The 17,809-nt window shown below is 58.4% G+C and overlaps 1 protein-coding gene across 1 annotated transcript; it reads left to right on the top strand.

Annotated features, from left to right (window-relative positions):
- The first annotated feature begins 7,561 nt into the window (after positions 1-7,561).
- SRXN1 (sulfiredoxin 1) lies at positions 7,562-9,796 on the top strand. The gene is made up of 2 exons (XM_084646247.1): positions 7,562-7,966; positions 8,981-9,796. The coding sequence occupies exons 1-2, from the start codon at positions 7,736-7,738 to the stop codon at positions 9,182-9,184; spliced, it is 435 nt and encodes a 144-aa protein (XP_084502373.1). The 5' UTR covers positions 7,562-7,735; the 3' UTR covers positions 9,185-9,796.
- Positions 9,797-17,809: the final 8,013 nt, after the last annotated feature.

Below are 17,809 nucleotides of genomic sequence, written 5' to 3'. Positions count from 1 at the left end.
GAGGGCTTCAGTCCACGTTACAGTAAGGCGTCTCGCTGTGGACCGTGCTCCGAGCCCCCTGTGTCCCAATGGGCTTCCCGCACTGCCCGATCAATGGTGCATCCTGCTGATTCAGACAGACTGGGATATTCAGGGGCTAGAACAGTCCCTCCCCAACCACCTCTCCCTCCGTCACAGAGCTGGAGTTCCCTTTGGCAGAGGCCAGTGAAAGGGGAGAGAACCAGTGCTACTGTAAAGTTCGGGGGGGGGTCTATTTAAATGCTCTAATTTATATTATTTATAATTTATGCTTTCGGCTATTTATTTGTCATGACAGAAGGGGCCGCACCAGACCCTGCGGGCCCCTTTGCATGTGTCCTTTGAGGGTCTGAAGGTTCCATGCAGATCTGTGCTGTTCCCAGGGCGAGAGTTCGGAGTGGAAGAGATGTGGGGCATTCGGTGACCTGGGGGAATTCCCTTATTCCCAGACTGAGGGACGGGGAGGCCAACCCCAGACTTTTAGCTGGTGGGAGAAACTAAAGCTAGCCTGCCACAGCTCTGCATTGCCACTTGGAAAGGGATTCTGCACTCTGCCAGTTGGGAGCAGGCTGGTCAAGGCAAAGCTGTTCTCCCTCATCTTCCACAATGCCAAAGAAGGTTCCCCTGCCCTTTGCCAGGGTTCCAGGCTGCGCAGGGAATAAAACAGTCATTTCTATGCAACTTTCCAAGTGGAGAGCACTCTTTGCCATTCCCGTGTGCTCCAACCTTTCCCCATCACAACTGACTGCACCATCTACGGGCATGCCGTGCCTCCTCCCCATCACAGGCAATGCCCCTGGGGCAGGTGGCTGCCACCACAACACTTCCTGTTTCCTACCTCACATACTGAGCCTGTGACAGACTGTCAGTCACCACGCTGTCTGTGTCAGAGGGCATTGGTCCAAGAGACCAGGGCTCAGCCACAACAGGGGCATGCCAACATGCCCAGCTCTTAGAGCCTCACGTATGTAGGAACGCACACACATGTACCCATGCCCTTCTCACAGTACACAGCCTCCCACGTTTCTTTGTACACACGTGTTCTCACATCTGCTGTCATGTCTGCAGTCTTTTCTGTGCCCCTCGCCTCACAGGACACCAGCCACCCGCTCATGCATGCGCACCTTGATTGCACAAGCAGCTCCGCACACCTGCATAGTTGCACATAAGCACCAGGTGCCCAACCTCACAGGCACAATCCTACCTGCCCTCACGCCCCCTCAGCTAATCACACACACGCGGCCGCGCCTGAGCCCATAACCTCAGATGTGAACTGCGTGCTACTCACATCCTCTACACACCTACACACCCTGGTAGACATGCAGAGTTTCACTCTCCCACTCACACATCCTCATGCAGTGCCATTCACACACTTTGATTCATGCCTACATACACACGTGCATTTACACGAGCACTGCATCACACACACACTGTGGGTATTCTTCTCTGATGGGCCCTTCCCTGGTGGAAACACAGTTGTCATAACTTACCTTCCTCTGGGGACAGAAGGTGGAGCACCTTCTTTCAGGGTTTATCCATTGGAGCTGTGAGTGAGCCAGCCCCCCTGGTTTGATTGCACTGGGGACAGACAGGAGGGCCAGTCCCTGCTCTGTGTTTATATTGTATATAGGAAATCTGACAGCAATAATTTTCCGTGCACGATTGATTTTTCTGCCAGGTTTTGTATTTGGCAGAACACAGTGAGACATGTCTACCGAGAACCGGCCACCTGCAGTATTACTTGTAATGCAATTCAGGGATATTAAAGGGACTTCTGCTACTCAGACACATGTCTCTGGAGATCTGTATGTATGGCTGAGCGGTGGTTGCAGGCTAAAGCTGGGGAAACTAGTAGAAAAATGTAACACACCTGTCACAAGGCCTGAAGTGCATCACATTTGAACCCACAGGTCCAAGGACAAGTGATTTGTTTAGTAAACCGTCCCTGTAAATACCTCGGGCATCAGCTGTCACTTCCCTGCTCAACCACTGCTGATCCAGGATCTTTTATGCTGTCCTGAGAAGCAGCAAGACACCTGCCAGGGCTACTTTTCATTTATGAGATATTCCTTTGATTAATTTTTTTCCTGCAGAACGAAGAGGAAATTAAAAATCCACTCTTCATATACTGTGCAATAGATAGCAAGAATCCCTTCCGGTTACAAGCGTATCTGAGCCAAAGACCACACATGAATTGACTTATCTGCAGGCAGCTTTAGAATCTCAAAAACAAAACAGGTAAATAAACAAAAAACACAAGGGAAAGGTCCGAGAGGCACCTGGCTCTCCTGCATTCCTTTGAGGCACACACGTGCATCAGCCCTTTGAAGGCCCCATTCGCTCATCTCCTGCCCCTTGCAGAAGCATGAGAATGGCTGTAGCAGAACAAGCCAATTGTCCATCTGGTATCTGAGTGCAGCCAATGTCTGTATCTTCAGAGGAAGATATAAAATCCCTACAATGCACCAAAACAGGCCTCTCCCTCCTCCTTAGCCCCGAGCAACCCACTGAAGTCAATGGGTGTTGGGGGCGCTCGGTGTCTTGTGACTGGAGTGAGAGCGCGGGCAGCTGGAGTGAGGCAGGGCAGCGCTCTGTGAGCAGGGGCACAGGACAAGGGAGTGGGATGGGCACAGAGCAAGTGAAAGGTCCCTCATGGGTTTGTCCCTGGCTTCCCTGCACTTTTCTCCAGCCTGACACGGCAATGCCCCCATCTCGCAGCCCTCTGCCTTATCCTGCTCTTGCTTCTGCCAATATGTGCTGATCTAAAGTGCTCCTCAAGCGGGCGCTTCCTGGGTGCAACCAGACGCAGGCTCTCTCCTCCTGCCTCTGCAAATTCATTGCACAGATGGGGCATAAGCCAAGGCGCCTGCAAAAAGCAGAAAGGGAGCAACAGGGACCTGGTGTGACCTACAGCTCAGTCACGGGCTGCTCTCCTGGTGTCGACAGTGGAATCTTTGCTGTCCTTTTTTCAGAGTAGCAGCCGCGTTAGTCTGTATCCACAAAAAGAACAGGAGGACTTGTGGCACCTTAGAGACTAACACATTTATTTGAGCATAAGCTTTCGTGAGCTACAGCTCACTTCATCGGATGCATGCAGTGGAAAATACAGTGGGGAGATTTATATACACAGAGAACATGAAACAATGGGTGTCACCATACACACTGCAAGGAGAGCAATCAGGTGTCCTTGTGGCTTCTGTTGCTGCTCCTCTGAGTTCCTTTTTCTGGGAGCTGGAAATTCTGCAAGCAGCAGCCCCGGCAAGCTCACGCTGGGGTGAGCAATAGATTTATGTTAATGCCACCCCGCTCATGAAAGAGCCCGCGAGGCTGGGAGCAGCAGCAGAGCGCTGACCTGAAAATAAAGAGAAGTGAAGTCTTAAATAGCAGCACTCCAGTCAAAACGCTTCCAGAGTCAGCCCCACAGGGATCTCGAGATCTTCAAACGCATGCCAAAAAATCCCAGGGAAGGAGCCCGGGCCCTCATTAAACATTCAGAAGGCAGGTTTGAAACCTGAACATTTCAGTTGTCTGGGCTTTTCCATTGGCTGCTGCCCTCACAAACGCTGGAGCCGGCTCCTGGGGAATAAACCTCATTCACAGCCGCTCTCCTCTGTGTCGAGCAAACCACCTGCAATCCCAGCTCTTTGAGTGGCTTTGTTATTTGCAAATGTGCTCCGAAGAGTTAGCGAATCATCTGCAGCCTCTCAAGGTGGGTCTACAGCACTGAAGCTACAGCGGCACAGCTAAGGCCCTGCAGCGTAGACACTATGTACGTGGACGGAAGGGGGGTTCCAGCAATGTGGTTCACCCGCCCCTGAGAGGCAGTAGCTAAAGCGATGGACGAATTCTTCCATTGACCTCGCTGAGTCCAGGGTCAACCTAACTCCATTGCACGGGGTGCAAAATTTTTCACAACCCTGAGTGACAAAGCTAGGGCGACCTACGTTTTAGCTGTAGACCAGGCCTAAGTTGTCGGTGAACTTTGCCTCTGGCAATTCACTAATGATGTGGTGAGTCACTGGAATCAAAATGTATTCTTTCTGCTTCCTGATGGCTGGCTGGCTGGGAAACATCTTAATTAGGAGAACTCTGAATCAGGCTATGATTTTGCAGATGAGTCATCATGGCTGCTAAAATTCATGAAACTCTTGGGACTTGGGACTCTTTCTGTGAATACCTTGCAGCCGTCCAAATGCTCAGAAAGAGTCGATAATACAACCCCACAAATCACAGCTAAATGAGGACAGTGCTTTCAGCCATGAAAGTATTTGCAAATCCAGTTTGGGGGCAGGGGATTTTTAACTATTCACCCAGCTTGGCACAGGACCACCTTTCACAGCCACTTACTCTTGCTTTGGCCTGCCTTCCGATGTGTTGCCCAAGGACCTTTTGGGGAAAGGATTTCGTCTTTTGATCTGTGAGCCTCCATGCACCCTTCCGGGCAGGCTGAAGGGCCTTTTGTTTTCCTCTATTTTTAAAATATATAAACGTGCATGTAAAACTGTCCATATTTTGGATGTGTCCATTTCTCCAATCATCCATAGATCACTGATCTTCTTAAATAAGCAGGACAAGGATCACATCTTCCTGTGTGTTTATGTAATCTAATGGGGCCCAGATACTGACTGGGACCTCAGGGCACTAATAATAAATACAATCATAAATAAAGAGCAGTAATTAAATACCTTAATAAGGGCATGGAATTCATTGGGCAGGAGGTAAGCAGGTATCTCCACTCTGGGTAATAAGACAGCCAGCTCCTGCACTTTTCATCTTCAAAGCATCTTCCAGGCATTTACAAATGGATCCTCCAAACACCTCCATGATCGGTGTAGTAGGAAAAGAGCCTAAGACATAAGCCCTTGTATCAGAGGCCTGGCATAAGGCAGGACCTGCTCACAAAATCTGGCAAGAACAGGACTAATATTGCAGAAATACACCTTCCAAAGAAGGGCTAAGTACAGAGTACTCATGCAAACACATCCCGATATCAAGTGGTACCAGAACATCCTGATATCAAGGATGGTACAAAATATTCCCCAAGAATAGGAGGAACACATCGACCCCTCCTAAAAAATAAGGTCAGGATGACAGGAGGTAATTTGTTTGTATCAAGGTATAAAGATGTATCTCAGAGGAAGTATCTTTGGCCAGACAAGGGAGCAGTGGAAAGTCCCACCATTGACTGAGCTGCATCCATTATCATGGGCACACACATCTTAGTATCCTTGTAGAGTCTGCCAGGTGCTATTACTGTGCTTCATCGACAATAAACCTGGCCGGGCTCCTTCATTCCTTAACGGATCTTGTGGTCATTGAGTGGTTCACTCGAGGTCTCCTGTGTCAGCTGTCTGCACAGAACTGGGGCAGCACACAGAGAGAACACACACATTCAGCCAAACATGTAACCACAACCAGGAAGTAGGGACCATCTCCATTTTACAGGTGGGTAACAAGACAGGGAGGTGAGTGATTTGCACAATGCTACTCCAGCAAGTCAGTGTCAGAGCTGGGAATTAGACCCCAGGAGATGCTAGCACCTAGACCTGTGTTCAGACCGTGCCTCTATCAATCCCCACCCGAGTTCAATGCAAATGGGTAGGGGAATGTTTGACTTTCCTAAACGCAATGTGGCAAGACAGGTTCATCCTTGCTTGGTTTCCCAGCTGGCTGGAACCAGCGGGCTGGAGCCCCAACTGGCTATGTCTTCATTGCAAAAAAAGACTCGTGGCCCGTCGATGTAGATGTTCGGGCTTGGGCTGGAACCCAGGCTCTGAAGCCCAGCGAGGGGGCAGGTCTCAGACCCTGGGCTCCAGCCTGAGCCCGAAGGTCTACACTGCTCATTTTAGCCCCGTAGCTTGAGCCTGAATCAGCTGAGCCAGGCTGAGACTTGCTGCTGTGGGACTTTTTGTTTTTGCAGTGTAGACGTACCTTCCGTGGGCTCTGGAGTCTCTGCCGAATGAACCGCAGTGTCTCCACTGCGTGTGCACCCGCTTGTGACACCAAGACTTGCCAGGAGCACAAGGCCTGTGCTCAATTTGCTATCTAAATGTGTATGCATCTTTAGGATCAAAACCAAAATGCATCTCATCTGCTTGCACTCACACCCGCCTTGCTAGGTAGTCACCTCTGCTACTTGGCTTGGTTCATCGGCCACGCCCACCAGCCCTCGATCAGCTTTGTTCTCACCTGTGCCAGTTACAAGGAGTAATGACAAGGGGCTGGGCACCACCTTTCCTTCAGGCGTGAGCGGGAGGGGACGGCAGACTCATCCCCCCTCCTGGGCCTGCCCCCGCTGAGCACCGTTTGGGCGGATGTCTTACAAGAAGAGGATTAGGGCGATGACCCAACAAAGGACTGAGCTGTGATTGGGCCAGTGCCGTTATTTGGACCCAGGCTGTAGGTAGATCTCAGTGTGGTGCCCTCGCTTGTTACTCCAACCTCACATATAAACCGACTGGGACATCGACGTTCATGCCTTGCTGCTCAATCCCATATTCTTGTATTGTTTTAATGCCGCCCCGTCCGTCCTCAGGGGTCCTCGAGTCATTCAGTGCCACTGGAATGCGGCCACCTCTGGGGTGGAGAATGGAAACAGCTGATGCAGCAGGGGAAGGAAAAGTTCAGCCAGGGACAAAATTCTGGCTCAGGACGAAAGTGGCGGGGGATCTTTAGCGTCCCTGCACAGCAAACAGGACAGTAGTTCTACAGGCCTCCTCCTAGCGATCCACCCACAGGAAACCTCAGGAGCCTAAAAGTTCAGGTAAGAGGCAGCCGGCCAGACCAGAGATCCCTAAAGCGACAGGGCAGTGAGCTGAGAGCGGGGGGCTGTAGACTGACAGGCTCCTGTCTATAACCACCCAGCCAGCGGCCACTACCGCAGCCGCTGACCCTGCCGTAACTGTCATGGCAGGCGCATGTCCCGACTGCCAGCTGCTTTCAGGAAGTCCTGGGGCCCACGGTCATTCCGTACGGTTAGTTATTTACAGTAGCACTGGCTGCGTGCCAGGCACTTCCCCGACACACTGCACAGCCCCTGCTGCAAGGAGCTCCCTGGCTAAGGGCAGTGATCACCCTGGGAGCAGAGGTTTATGTGCATGTGGGGCTGGACAATCCCAAACCGAGACATTGAGAGGCAGCCACCTCTGGGGTGGAGGGCAGGTGTGGGCAAAGGCCAGGCTGAGGCAAGGAGATAATGATTTGGTTAAAGACACCGGGCTCTTGGGTCTTGCAGCCTAGGATCTTTAAGGTCCATACTGAGCAGACAGGCCCTCGGCCGGCCCCATCCCCCGGACTCCTCGTGGGATGCCCGGACTCCGTTCTACCGGTTCATTCTGAGTCGGCGGAGGAAGGCAGGTCCTGCCTCCAGGGGTGCGATGATTGAACTGGCTTCCCAGCTGCCCCGTGGGCGAGGGCGAAGCACACTGCACACTGCAAACTCACTGTGACTCAGCCGCCCTCGCCCTGCCGGAAACAGCCTCTCCACCTCACACACAGCGGTGGGGGGAGGTGACCCAAAACCCAGCCCCAGGCTGAAAGCACAGAGTGAAAGCTTTGTGCAATTGAGAAATCCACCCGGGGGCGGTGACCCAGACGAGGTGGAGCTGGGCTGGGGGAACAGATTCCTCTGCACTGCCCTGCAATTCCAAACGGTGCAATCCAAGCCTGAGCGTAAGGCCTCCCGGCAGCGCTCCGTGGGGCTCTGGGGCAGCAGTGGATGCTGCGGGTGAGGGCAGGTGGGCAGTGGCGCGTGCTCCAAGGGGCTCTTGACAGGGGCTGGGCCACAGCGATGGCTAGCACGGGCCCAGCGGAAGAAGACCAGGGGAACAGAAGCATCCACTCCGACAACATCCCCACCATACACAATGTCCCCATGAGGGTGCTCATCAGACCCATCCCCTCGGTCCTGCAGGAGAGCAAGGTGACGAGCCTCATGAAAACCATCCAGGTAACACCAGGGTCACACATCCTGGGGCTGCTGAGAACGGGGCCACCTGCTAAACCCAGGTTACGCCGGGGTGGCCATGCCAGTGGTGCCAGAGTTGGGCCGAGTGATGCGCTGCAGGGGCACAGTGGCTTGTGACTGCTCTTCCTGCGTTCACGCTGAGAGTGTGCTGGTGACACGGGGTTACACCAACACTGCCAGCAGTGTAACGTCAGCACGTGCCTTGAGCAGGCACTGCTGTGGGGGAGCTCTCAGCGGGGGTGACCAGGTGTTGAGGGGATGAGTCTTTAGACCCTGGACGATGGGTTGGAGGGGGCTAACTCCCTGCTGCTGTTTGACATGAGTCAGCAGCGTGCCCTTGTTGCCAAGAAGGCCAATGGCATTTTGGGATGTATAAGTAGGGGCATAGCGAGCAGATCGAGGGACGTGATCGTCCCCCTCTATTCGACATTGGTGAGGCCTCATCTGGAGTACTGTGTCCAGTTTTGGGCCCCACACTACAAGAAGGATGTGGATAAATTGGAGAGAGTCCAGCGAAGGACAACAAAAATGATTAGGGGACTGGAACATATGACTCATGAGGAGAGGCTGAGGGAGCTGGGATTGTTTAGTCTGCAGAAGAAAAGAATGAGGGGGGATTTGATAGCTGCTTTCAACTACCTGAAAGGGGGTTACAAAGAGGATGGCTCTAGACTGTTCTCAATGGTAGCAGATGACAGAATGAGGAGTAATGGTCTCAAGTTGCAGTGGGGGAGATTTAGGTTGGATATTAGGAAAAACTTTTTTACTAGAAGGGTGGTGAAACACTGGAATGCGTTACCTAGGGAGGTGGTAGAATCTCCTTCCTTAGAAGTTTTTAAGGTCAGGCTTGACAAAGCCCTGGCTGGGATGATTTAATTGGGGATTGGTCCTGCTTTGAGCAGGGGGTTGGACTAGATGACCTCCTGAGGTCCCTTCCAACCCTGATATTCTATGATTCTATGACATCATTTCTCGAGCTCTCTCTCTGCTCCCCAGGAGGAAGAAGACAAGGTGCCTCCCATAGACATCCTCTGGATCAAAGGCAGCCAAGGGGGGGATTATTTCTATTCCTTCGGGGGGTGTCACCGCTATGCAGCATACAAGCGGCTGAACAGGGAGACCATTCCTTCCAAAATCATCCCGTCGAACATCAGCGACCTTCGCACCTACCTGGGCGCCTCCACCCCTGACCTGCACTAGGAGCTGCTCACTGGTCAGAACAGACCTTCTGCAACAGACCAGCGGCGGGAGCTGTTCGCTAGGCAGCCTGACTCCTGGAGCCCAGAGCCGCCTACCTTATATCAGAGATCTGCTATCAACCCCAGGAATGGGAGCTGCCCGCTTGACCCCTCCACACCCAACCTCACCTGCAGGGGGAGCCCTTTGCCAGGCTCCAGGGACTCTGCACCTGCCACCTGGGATGTCCCAGGCTGAAGCAGCTGGGACACCTGTCTTGCAACGGGAGCTAAGCCCTGGATGGTTTTCTGCATGTCTTTGCTGCTGGTCGCCCCAGGGGCTGAGATCTAACAGGGACCATGAAGCAGGCTGGGCAGAAATGCCTCTATGCAGAGGCCATGCTCCCGGCTGCAGGTGAGATGGGACGGGGTTGCAGCTGCAGGAGTGTCTATCGATCATAAGCGTGAGGGAGCCTCGCTTCCCACACTCAATGGGACGGCAAGGAGCAAGGCCACACAGGGCTTGGGCTCTGACCCCAGAGCCCAGATATTATGGGAAAGGAGGGGAGGTCAGGAATGTCCCAGCACTCAGCTGGGAAAGGAGGGGCTGTGGGGGAGACTTGGGATTTATTTTATTGCAGGGGGAAACTCTTTTAACCTATTTATGTAATAAAACTGAATGGGATCCAGTGTGTCACCGTGTGGCGATGTGTCCAGGAGCCGGCAGAGAACGCTGCCCGTTGTGCAAGAATCACACAGCACAGGTGCAGCATATGCCCGAGGCTTGAACCTGGGCAGGTGTGCGGACTTTCAGGTGTCAGCAGTAGATGTGAGCCGAGACAGGGGGGTACAGGGGCGTCTCCGTGCGGTAGGCGTGAGCCGGGGCAGGGGGGTACAGGGGCGTCTCCGTGCGGTAGGCGTGAGCCGGGGCAGGGGGGTACAGGGGCGTCTCCGTGCGGTAGGCGTGAGCCGGGGCAGGCGCGTACAGGGGCGTCTCCGTGCGGTAGGTGTGAGCCGAGGCAGGCGCGTACAGGGGCGTCTCTGTGCGGTAGGTGTGAGCCGGGGCAGGGGGGTACAGGGGCGTCTCCGTGCGGTAGGTGTGAGCCGGGGCAGGGGGGTACAGGGGCGTCTCTGTGCGGTAGGTGTGAGCCGGGGCAGGCGCGTACAGGGGCGTCTCTGTGCGGTAGGCGTGAGCCGGGGCAGGGGGGTACAGGGGCGTCTCTGTGCGGTAGGCGTGAGCCGGGGCAGGGGGGTACAGGGGCGTCTCTGTGCGGTAGGTGTGAGCCGGGGCAGGCGCGTACAGGGGCGTCTCTGTGCGGTAGGCGTGAGCCGGGGCAGGGGGGTACAGGGGCGTCTCTGTGCGGTAGGCGTGAGCCGGGGCAGGGGGGTACAGGGGCGTCTCCGTGCGGTAGGCGTGAGCCGAGGCAGGCGCGTACAGGGGCGTCTCCGTGCGGTAGGCGTGAGCCGGGGCAGGGGGGTACAGGGGCGTCTCCGTGCGGTAGGTGTGAGCCGGGGCAGGGGGGTACAGGGGCGTCTCCGTGCGGTAGGCGTGAGCCGGGGCAGGGGGGTACAGGGGCGTCTCCGTGCGGTAGGCGTGAGCCGAGGCAGGGGGGTACAGGGGCGTCTCCGTGCGGTAGGCGTGAGCCGAGGCAGGGGGGTACAGGGGCGTCTCCGTGCGGTAGGCGTGAGCCGGGGCAGGGGGGTACAGGGGCGTCTCCGTGCGGTAGGCGTGAGCCGAGGCAGGCGTGTACAGGGGCGTCTCCGTGCGGTAGGTGTGAGCCGGGGCAGGGGGGTACAGGGGCGTCTCCGTGCGGTAGGCGTGAGCCGAGGCAGGGGGGTACAGGGGCGTCTCCGTGCGGTAGGCGTGAGCCGGGGCAGGGGGGTACAGGGGCGTCTCCGTGCGGTAGGCGTGAGCCGAGGCAGGGGGGTACAGGGGCGTCTCCGTGCGGTAGGCGTGAGCCGGGGCAGGCGCGTACAGGGGCGTCTCCGTGCGGTAGGTGTGAGCCGGGGCAGGGGGGTACAGGGGCGTCTCCGTGCGGTAGGCGTGAGCCGGGGCAGGGGGGTACAGGGGCGTCTCCGTGCGGTAGGCGTGAGCCGAGGCAGGCGCGTACAGGGGCGTCTCCGTGCGGTAGGTGTGAGCCGAGGCAGGGGGGTACAGGGGCGTCTCCGTGCGGTAGGCGTGAGCCGAGGCAGGGGGGTACAGGGGCGTCTCCGTGCGGTAGGCGTGAGCCGGGGCAGGGGGGTACAGGGGCGTCTCCGTGCGGTAGGCGTGAGCCGAGGCAGGGGGGTACAGGGGCGTCTCCGTGCGGTAGGCGTGAGCCGGGGCAGGCGCGTACAGGGGCGTCTCCGTGCGGTAGGTGTGAGCCGGGGCAGGGGGGTACAGGGGCGTCTCCGTGCGGTAGGCGTGAGCCGGGGCAGGGGGGTACAGGGGCGTCTCCGTGCGGTAGGCGTGAGCCGAGGCAGGCGCGTACAGGGGCGTCTCCGTGCGGTAGGTGTGAGCCGAGGCAGGGGGGTACAGGGGCGTCTCCGTGCGGTAGGTGTGAGCCGGGGCAGGGGGGTACAGGGGCGTCTCTGTGCGGTAGGCGTGAGCCGAGGCAGGGGGGTACAGGGGCGTCTCCGTGCGGTAGGCGTGAGCCGGGGCAGGCGCGTACAGGGGCGTCTCCGTGCGGTAGGCGTGAGCCGAGGCAGGGGGGTACAGGGGCGTCTCCGTGCGGTAGGCGTGAGCCGGGGCAGGGGGGTACAGGGGCGTCTCCGTGCGGTAGGCGTGAGCCGGGGCAGGGGGGTACAGGGGCGTCTCCGTGCGGTAGGTGTGAGCCGAGGCAGGGGGGTACAGGGGCGTCTCCGTGCGGTAGGTGTGAGCCGAGGCAGGGGGGTACAGGGGCGTCTCCGTGCGGTAGGTGTGAGCCGGGGCAGGGGGGTACAGGGGCGTCTCCGTGCGGTAGGTGTGAGCCGGGGCAGGGGGGTACAGGGGCGTCTCCGTGCGGTAGGTGTGAGCCGGGGCAGGGGGGTACAGGGGCGTCTCCGTGCGGTAGGTGTGAGCCGGGGCAGGGGGGTACAGGGGCGTCTCCGTGCGGTAGGTGTGAGCCGGGGCAGGGGGGTACAGGGGCGTCTCCGTGCGGTAGGTGTGAGCCGAGGCAGGGGGGTACAGGGGCGTCTCCGTGCGGTAGGTGTGAGCCGGGGCAGGGGGGTACAGGGGCGTCTCCGTGCGGTAGGTGTGAGCCGGGGCAGGGGGGTACAGGGGCGTCTCCGTGCGGTAGGCGTGAGCCGGGGCAGGGGGGTACAGGGGCGTCTCCGTGCGGTAGGCGTGAGCCGGGGCAGGCGCGTACAGGGGCGTCTCCGTGCGGTAGGCGTGAGCCGAGGCAGGCGCGTACAGGGGCGTCTCCGTGCGGTAGGTGTGAGCCGAGGCAGGGGGGTACAGGGGCGTCTCCGTGCGGTAGGCGTGAGCCGGGGCAGGGGGGTACAGGGGCGTCTCCGTGCGGTAGGCGTGAGCCGGGGCAGGGGGGTACAGGGGCGTCTCCGTGCGGTAGGCGTGAGCCGAGGCAGGGGGGTACAGGGGCGTCTCCGTGCGGTAGGCGTGAGCCGGGGCAGGGGGGTACAGGGGCGTCTCCGTGCGGTAGGTGTGAGCCGAGGCAGGGGGGTACAGGGGCGTCTCCGTGCGGTAGGTGTGAGCCGGGGCAGGGGGGTACAGGGGCGTCTCTGTGCGGTAGGCGTGAGCCGGGGCAGGCGTGTACAGGGGCGTCTCTGTGCGGTAGGCGTGAGCCGGGGCAGGGGGGTACAGGGGCGTCTCCGTGCGGTAGGCGTGAGCCGGGGCAGGGGGGTACAGGGGCGTCTCCGTGCGGTAGGCGTGAGCCGGGGCAGGGGGGTACAGGGGCGTCTCCGTGCGGTAGGCGTGAGCCGGGGCAGGGGGGTACAGGGGCGTCTCCGTGCGGTAGGCGTGAGCCGGGGCAGGGGGGTACAGGGGCGTCTCCGTGCGGTAGGCGTGAGCCGGGGCAGGGGGGTACAGGGGCGTCTCCGTGCGGTAGGCGTGAGCCGAGGCAGGGGGGTACAGGGGCGTCTCCGTGCGGTAGGCGTGAGCCGGGGCAGGGGGGTACAGGGGCGTCTCCGTGCGGTAGGTGTGAGCCGAGGCAGGGGGGTACAGGGGCGTCTCCGTGCGGTAGGTGTGAGCCGAGGCAGGCGTGTACAGGGGCGTCTCTGTGCGGTAGGTGTGAGCCGGGGCAGGGGGGTACAGGGGCGTCTCTGTGCGGTAGGTGTGAGCCGGGGCAGGCGTGTACAGGGGCGTCTCTGTGCGGTAGGTGTGAGCCGAGGCAGGGGGGTACAGGGGCGTCTCTGTGCGGTAGGTGTGAGCCGAGGCAGGGGGGTACAGGGGTGTCTATGCAGTAGGTGTACACAGGTCCATGTATAGATGGGGTATGAGATTCTGCTGCCGTCCAGAGCAGACAGCAGATGGCAGCCTTACCCCGTTGTCAGCCCACTAATGGCAGGAGCAGCAGGGCCTTGGGTTGCTTGTATTTATCTTCCCGCCCGGGGCCAGATCTTTGCTCAGTGGGCACAAATGACCCCATTTTCTCATGTCTCCTGGGGAGTGAGCAATCACCTCCTGCCCTGTCCCACTCCGGGCTTTCCCAGGCTGAGCTGCCCCCACCCCTAGAACAAGCTGTGCCCCGGGACCCAGCTCCGACCTGCTGCCCCCGGCACCCAAAGGAACTGATCGGATGCCTGGCTGGCAGCACTCGTCTCCTCTGGGGAGGGAGGGTAGCCCAGTGATTAGGGCACAAGCCTGGGCATTGGGAAACCCAGCTTCACTATCCTACTCCACCCCAGACTGCCTGCGCAACCTTGGGCATGTCACAGAGCCTCTTGGGGCCTCAGCTCCCATCTGTACTGTGGGGATAAAGCCCTGCCCTGCCCGGCTGGGGTGCTGGGAGGAGAAATACCTGGATGCTTGTGGAGTGCGTGGAGACCATGGTAACAGGGGCTACAGAAGTACCTTAGATAGACCGGCCCCAGGACTCCTGGGTTCTGGCCATTGACACTGCGTGCGTGACCTTGGGGGCGCGTCCCAGCTGCGCTGGGGGACTCCCTTCGTTAAGGGCCGGATGGCACTCCGCTGCCGTGGGGTGCACTCAGTGCGGCGTGTTCTGTCCTCCCCCAGCACAGAGCCGGCCCTGGAACACCCCTAGCTGCGCTCAGTTCTCCGCTGGGCCCCATTGCTCCCATAGGGTGTCCTCAGCCAGCCCTAAAGACGCTGCTAATGTGCTACGTCTATAAATTCTGGTCCCTGAGGATCTGAAACCCCTTGGTGCCCATCCCCTCAGGGGCCCGGCGAGTCTCTCCTCCACCACACAGAGCTGGGACTCAGCGACTCTCCCAACACTGCAGGCAGAGTGGGGTTAAATGGAGCCCAGCCTGGATGCACTAACCGCTACCCCCCGCCCCCCACACACCCCCTAAAGAGCTTCGGGGTGAGCGTTCCAAACATCACCTCCCAGGCTACTCTGCTCTCCCGCTCAGTATCCGCTCAGCCTCCCTCAGCCTGCCCCTCCTTCCCCTTGCCTGGCGAATTTTCCTTCTCAGCCAAGCACAGTGAGCCTGGTAAAAACTGGAGGAGCCTCGACCCTGCAGAGGTCTAGGAACAGCTGGAGGCCAGGAGAGGGCAATGCTGCTTCTCCCTTTGGCCACAGAGCCTGCCAAGTCCTAGGAATCCCCGGCAGAGAAACCGGGGACCCCTGTGGAAGCACAAGGGCTAGGAGCATAGGGACCGCTAGAGCGGAACAGAGAAATGGCCCGTCTCATCCGGTAGCCTGGCTTGAGAGTGGTCCCTGCGGGGGGCTTCCAAGGAAGGCATGAGCCGCCCATGATGCACCTAATTGAGCAGTCATGGGTGGAAACTTCTTCCTGAACACAGCTGGGGACCGTTCACATGGCAGGACAAGCTGATGGTTTTTATTCCACTCAGTGTAACTGCAGGCACAGCTCTTATTCCGCACCTGCTTTGAGCCCTAGGTAAGGGATTGAATTTGGCCTTATGCGTCTCTCCATTTCTGGAAGCTTACACACCTCTTTGCCCCAAGAATATCCAGTCGCGGGAAGCTCCGCTCATTAGTGGCACAATTGCACCTGCAAAAGGGACCCTAAAAGACACATTTCAAACACTAAATGGAAATACATTAAAACTAACTGTCCTGGAAATGGGCAGCCAAACTCATCCTGCTCTTGTCTGTGGTGCTGGTGGACGGAGGGGAGGATAAAGAAATGACAATAGAGAATTCACAGGTCTAAGTAAGGGTTATGAGGCTAACTCCAGCTCTGGCAGCAATGCTGATGGCAGAGCAGGCAGGCCCGAGAACAGAGTGTCTTAACCTCTATGGGCTCAGGACCCATTTGTAAACCTTGATGGCCTCTAACGATCCCCCGCAGATGCCACCAGACCCAGTGCTCCCACCCAGCAGGGGTCCACTGAAGGGGGAGCTTAGAGCTAAGATTCCAGATGCTCCAGATCAGATGTGTAACCCCCAATGTCAACTGGGGGAGGGGTGGTGAGCCAAGACACCCCCCAAAACACAAACCCCACTCACTGCCAAGGAAGGACAGAGGATAAGGGGGGATCTGGAGGCCTGGAGATGAAATGGGGAGATCAGGGGGTCTGGAGGTATAGTGAGAATGGAGCTGGGAGTCTGGGAGCTGAGGAAGGAATGGGGGGCAGAAGGCATGGGGGTGCAATGGAGGGCTAGGGAAGGAATGGGGGCAGGAGGCATGGGGGTGCAATGGGAGGGCTGGGGAAGGAATGGGGACAGGAGGCATGGGGTGCAATGGTGGGGCTGGGGAAGGAATGGGGACAGGAGGCATGGGGTGCAATGGGAGGGCTGGGGAAGGAATGGGGACAGGAGGCATGGGGTGCAATGGGGGGGCTGGGGAAGGAATGGGGGGCAGAGAAGTCTGCAGGCAGTGCAGCCAGCCAATAGCTCCCCAAAAAACATACAACCCCCACCCACAGCCCATGAGGAGCAGACGGTAAAGGGGTGGAGGGGATTTGGGTTCCTGGCGGGAAAACAGGGAAGCTGGGGAAAGGAGATCGGGGCAGAAGGGGCTAGGGGCACAGTGGGAGAAGACCTGCGGGGCTGGGGCCAGGATGGGTTCTCTGATGTAGGGGGAGTTGCCTGGCTGTGGGCAAGGGGTACATCGGTGGGAGCTGACAGGGGGCAGGACAGGGAATATGGAAGACAGAGTGTTGTCTGGCTGCAGGGTGAAGGGTACATTGGCGGCTGGTGCTTCCCGGAGAATGTGGTACCTATTGCTCCCTCCCAGCTCCTGTCCCATGGGGCAGGCAGGACTCAGCTCTCTGCTCTGGGCATTGCGAGCTCTGGCTGGGGCTGGGGCAGGGAGGGAATTACAGTGCTGCTCAGGCCTTGGTCTGAAGGGGCAGCCGGGTGGGCCAAATCTGTTCCAGTGGCATTGCAACCTAGGCACCGAGGGTCACAGCACCACTCACTCCTATTTGCCCCCACCCCGCCATCATGAAAGAGGAGTAGCTAGGCCAAATCTGAGCAGTGCTGCCACCCTGGGCACCAGGGCACAACCCCCGGAGTGGGGAGTGCAGCCCAGCCAGCCTCATGCCCCTTTGACACCTTCTGGGGACCCACTTTGGGTTGCACCCCAGGGGCTGAGACATCCTGCCCTCCAACTAGGGGACTGTAGGGAAGTCAGTTAAAGGTGGGTTCTGCAAACCCCACATTCCACTTCTGCACACCCCAGGCCAGGGGTAGAAAGCCTTCCAGAAACACCCCCCAGGCGTCACGATACCCTCCGATGGAGACTGTATCGAAACCGCAGCACAGAGAGGGCACCCTGACTCGCCAAAGCTGGGAATAGAAGCCAGATGTCCTGGGCCCCGGGCCCCTGCTCTGACCACTAGACAATACTCCTCTGGGAAGAGCCTGTCTAACAAGGCTGATTTGCGGGGGGGGGGGGCTACAGAAAGAATAAAAGGAGGCGATTCCAGAGGAGGAGTTAATCCAGTTTACCTAGATTTTAAGGGATCTTTTACTACAGAGTGAGCTCCGTGCAGTGCCCTCTGAGCTGCGGGCGTGTGGGGAGGGAGATGATTTGCTGCCTGCCTAGCTGCCATATTGCCCCTCACCACGCTAGCTAGATGGGCCTTTGGCTCGCCGGGCATGGGTGGACTGCCTCCACAAGCCTGTGCCACGCTGCCTCGGGGGCTCCCACCGGCTGCCACCAGCAGCCTGCTTGCGAGTGAGCCATTTCCGTAAGCAGCCGTCGGAGGGGAAGGGAAGGGAAGGGGTGGATGGGGTGCAGGGCCTGTGTGCGTCTGCAGGGGAAGGAGCCGAATATCTGGCGCTCGAGCTGCAGGCCTGCCTGCGTGGCATCAAAGCAGCTCTCGGCCCCTCGGAGGAAGCGCTGCAGCCATTCGGGCAGAGAAGGGCCCTGGCAGGCCACTCCCTCGTGGGCCATAAATTTCTCTGAAGAATTGTGGCGTGCTAAAAAGTTTCCTCTTGTTAGAGAGAGGGAAGGAGGTGGCGGCTCCTTCGGTGGCTGCAGAGGGAGACTTTCAAAGGAATCCTGCCCGCAGCTCCACCTCCCGCACCTGGTCACTCCTCCGAGAGAGGCAGAGGGTTCACCAGGAGGGACACTG

This window comes from Lepidochelys olivacea (assembly GCF_965140295.1).
Source record: "Lepidochelys olivacea isolate rLepOli2 genome assembly, chromosome: 13".
In the NCBI taxonomy this organism is placed as follows: domain Eukaryota; kingdom Metazoa; phylum Chordata; order Testudines; family Cheloniidae; genus Lepidochelys; species Lepidochelys olivacea.
The sequence above is the reverse complement of the archived record's forward strand: the minus strand, read 5'-3'. Positions and strand labels throughout refer to the sequence as shown.

Excerpts from the sequence above, each read along its gene's own strand:
- SRXN1 (XM_084646247.1), top strand. The coding sequence starts at position 7,736 with ATGCTGCGGGTGAGGGCAGGTGGGCAGTGGCGCGTGCTCCAAGGGGCT. Across the intron at positions 7,967-8,980 it reads GCCTCATGAAAACCATCCAG|GAGGAAGAAGACAAGGTGCC; the intron begins GTAACACCAGGG and ends TCTGCTCCCCAG.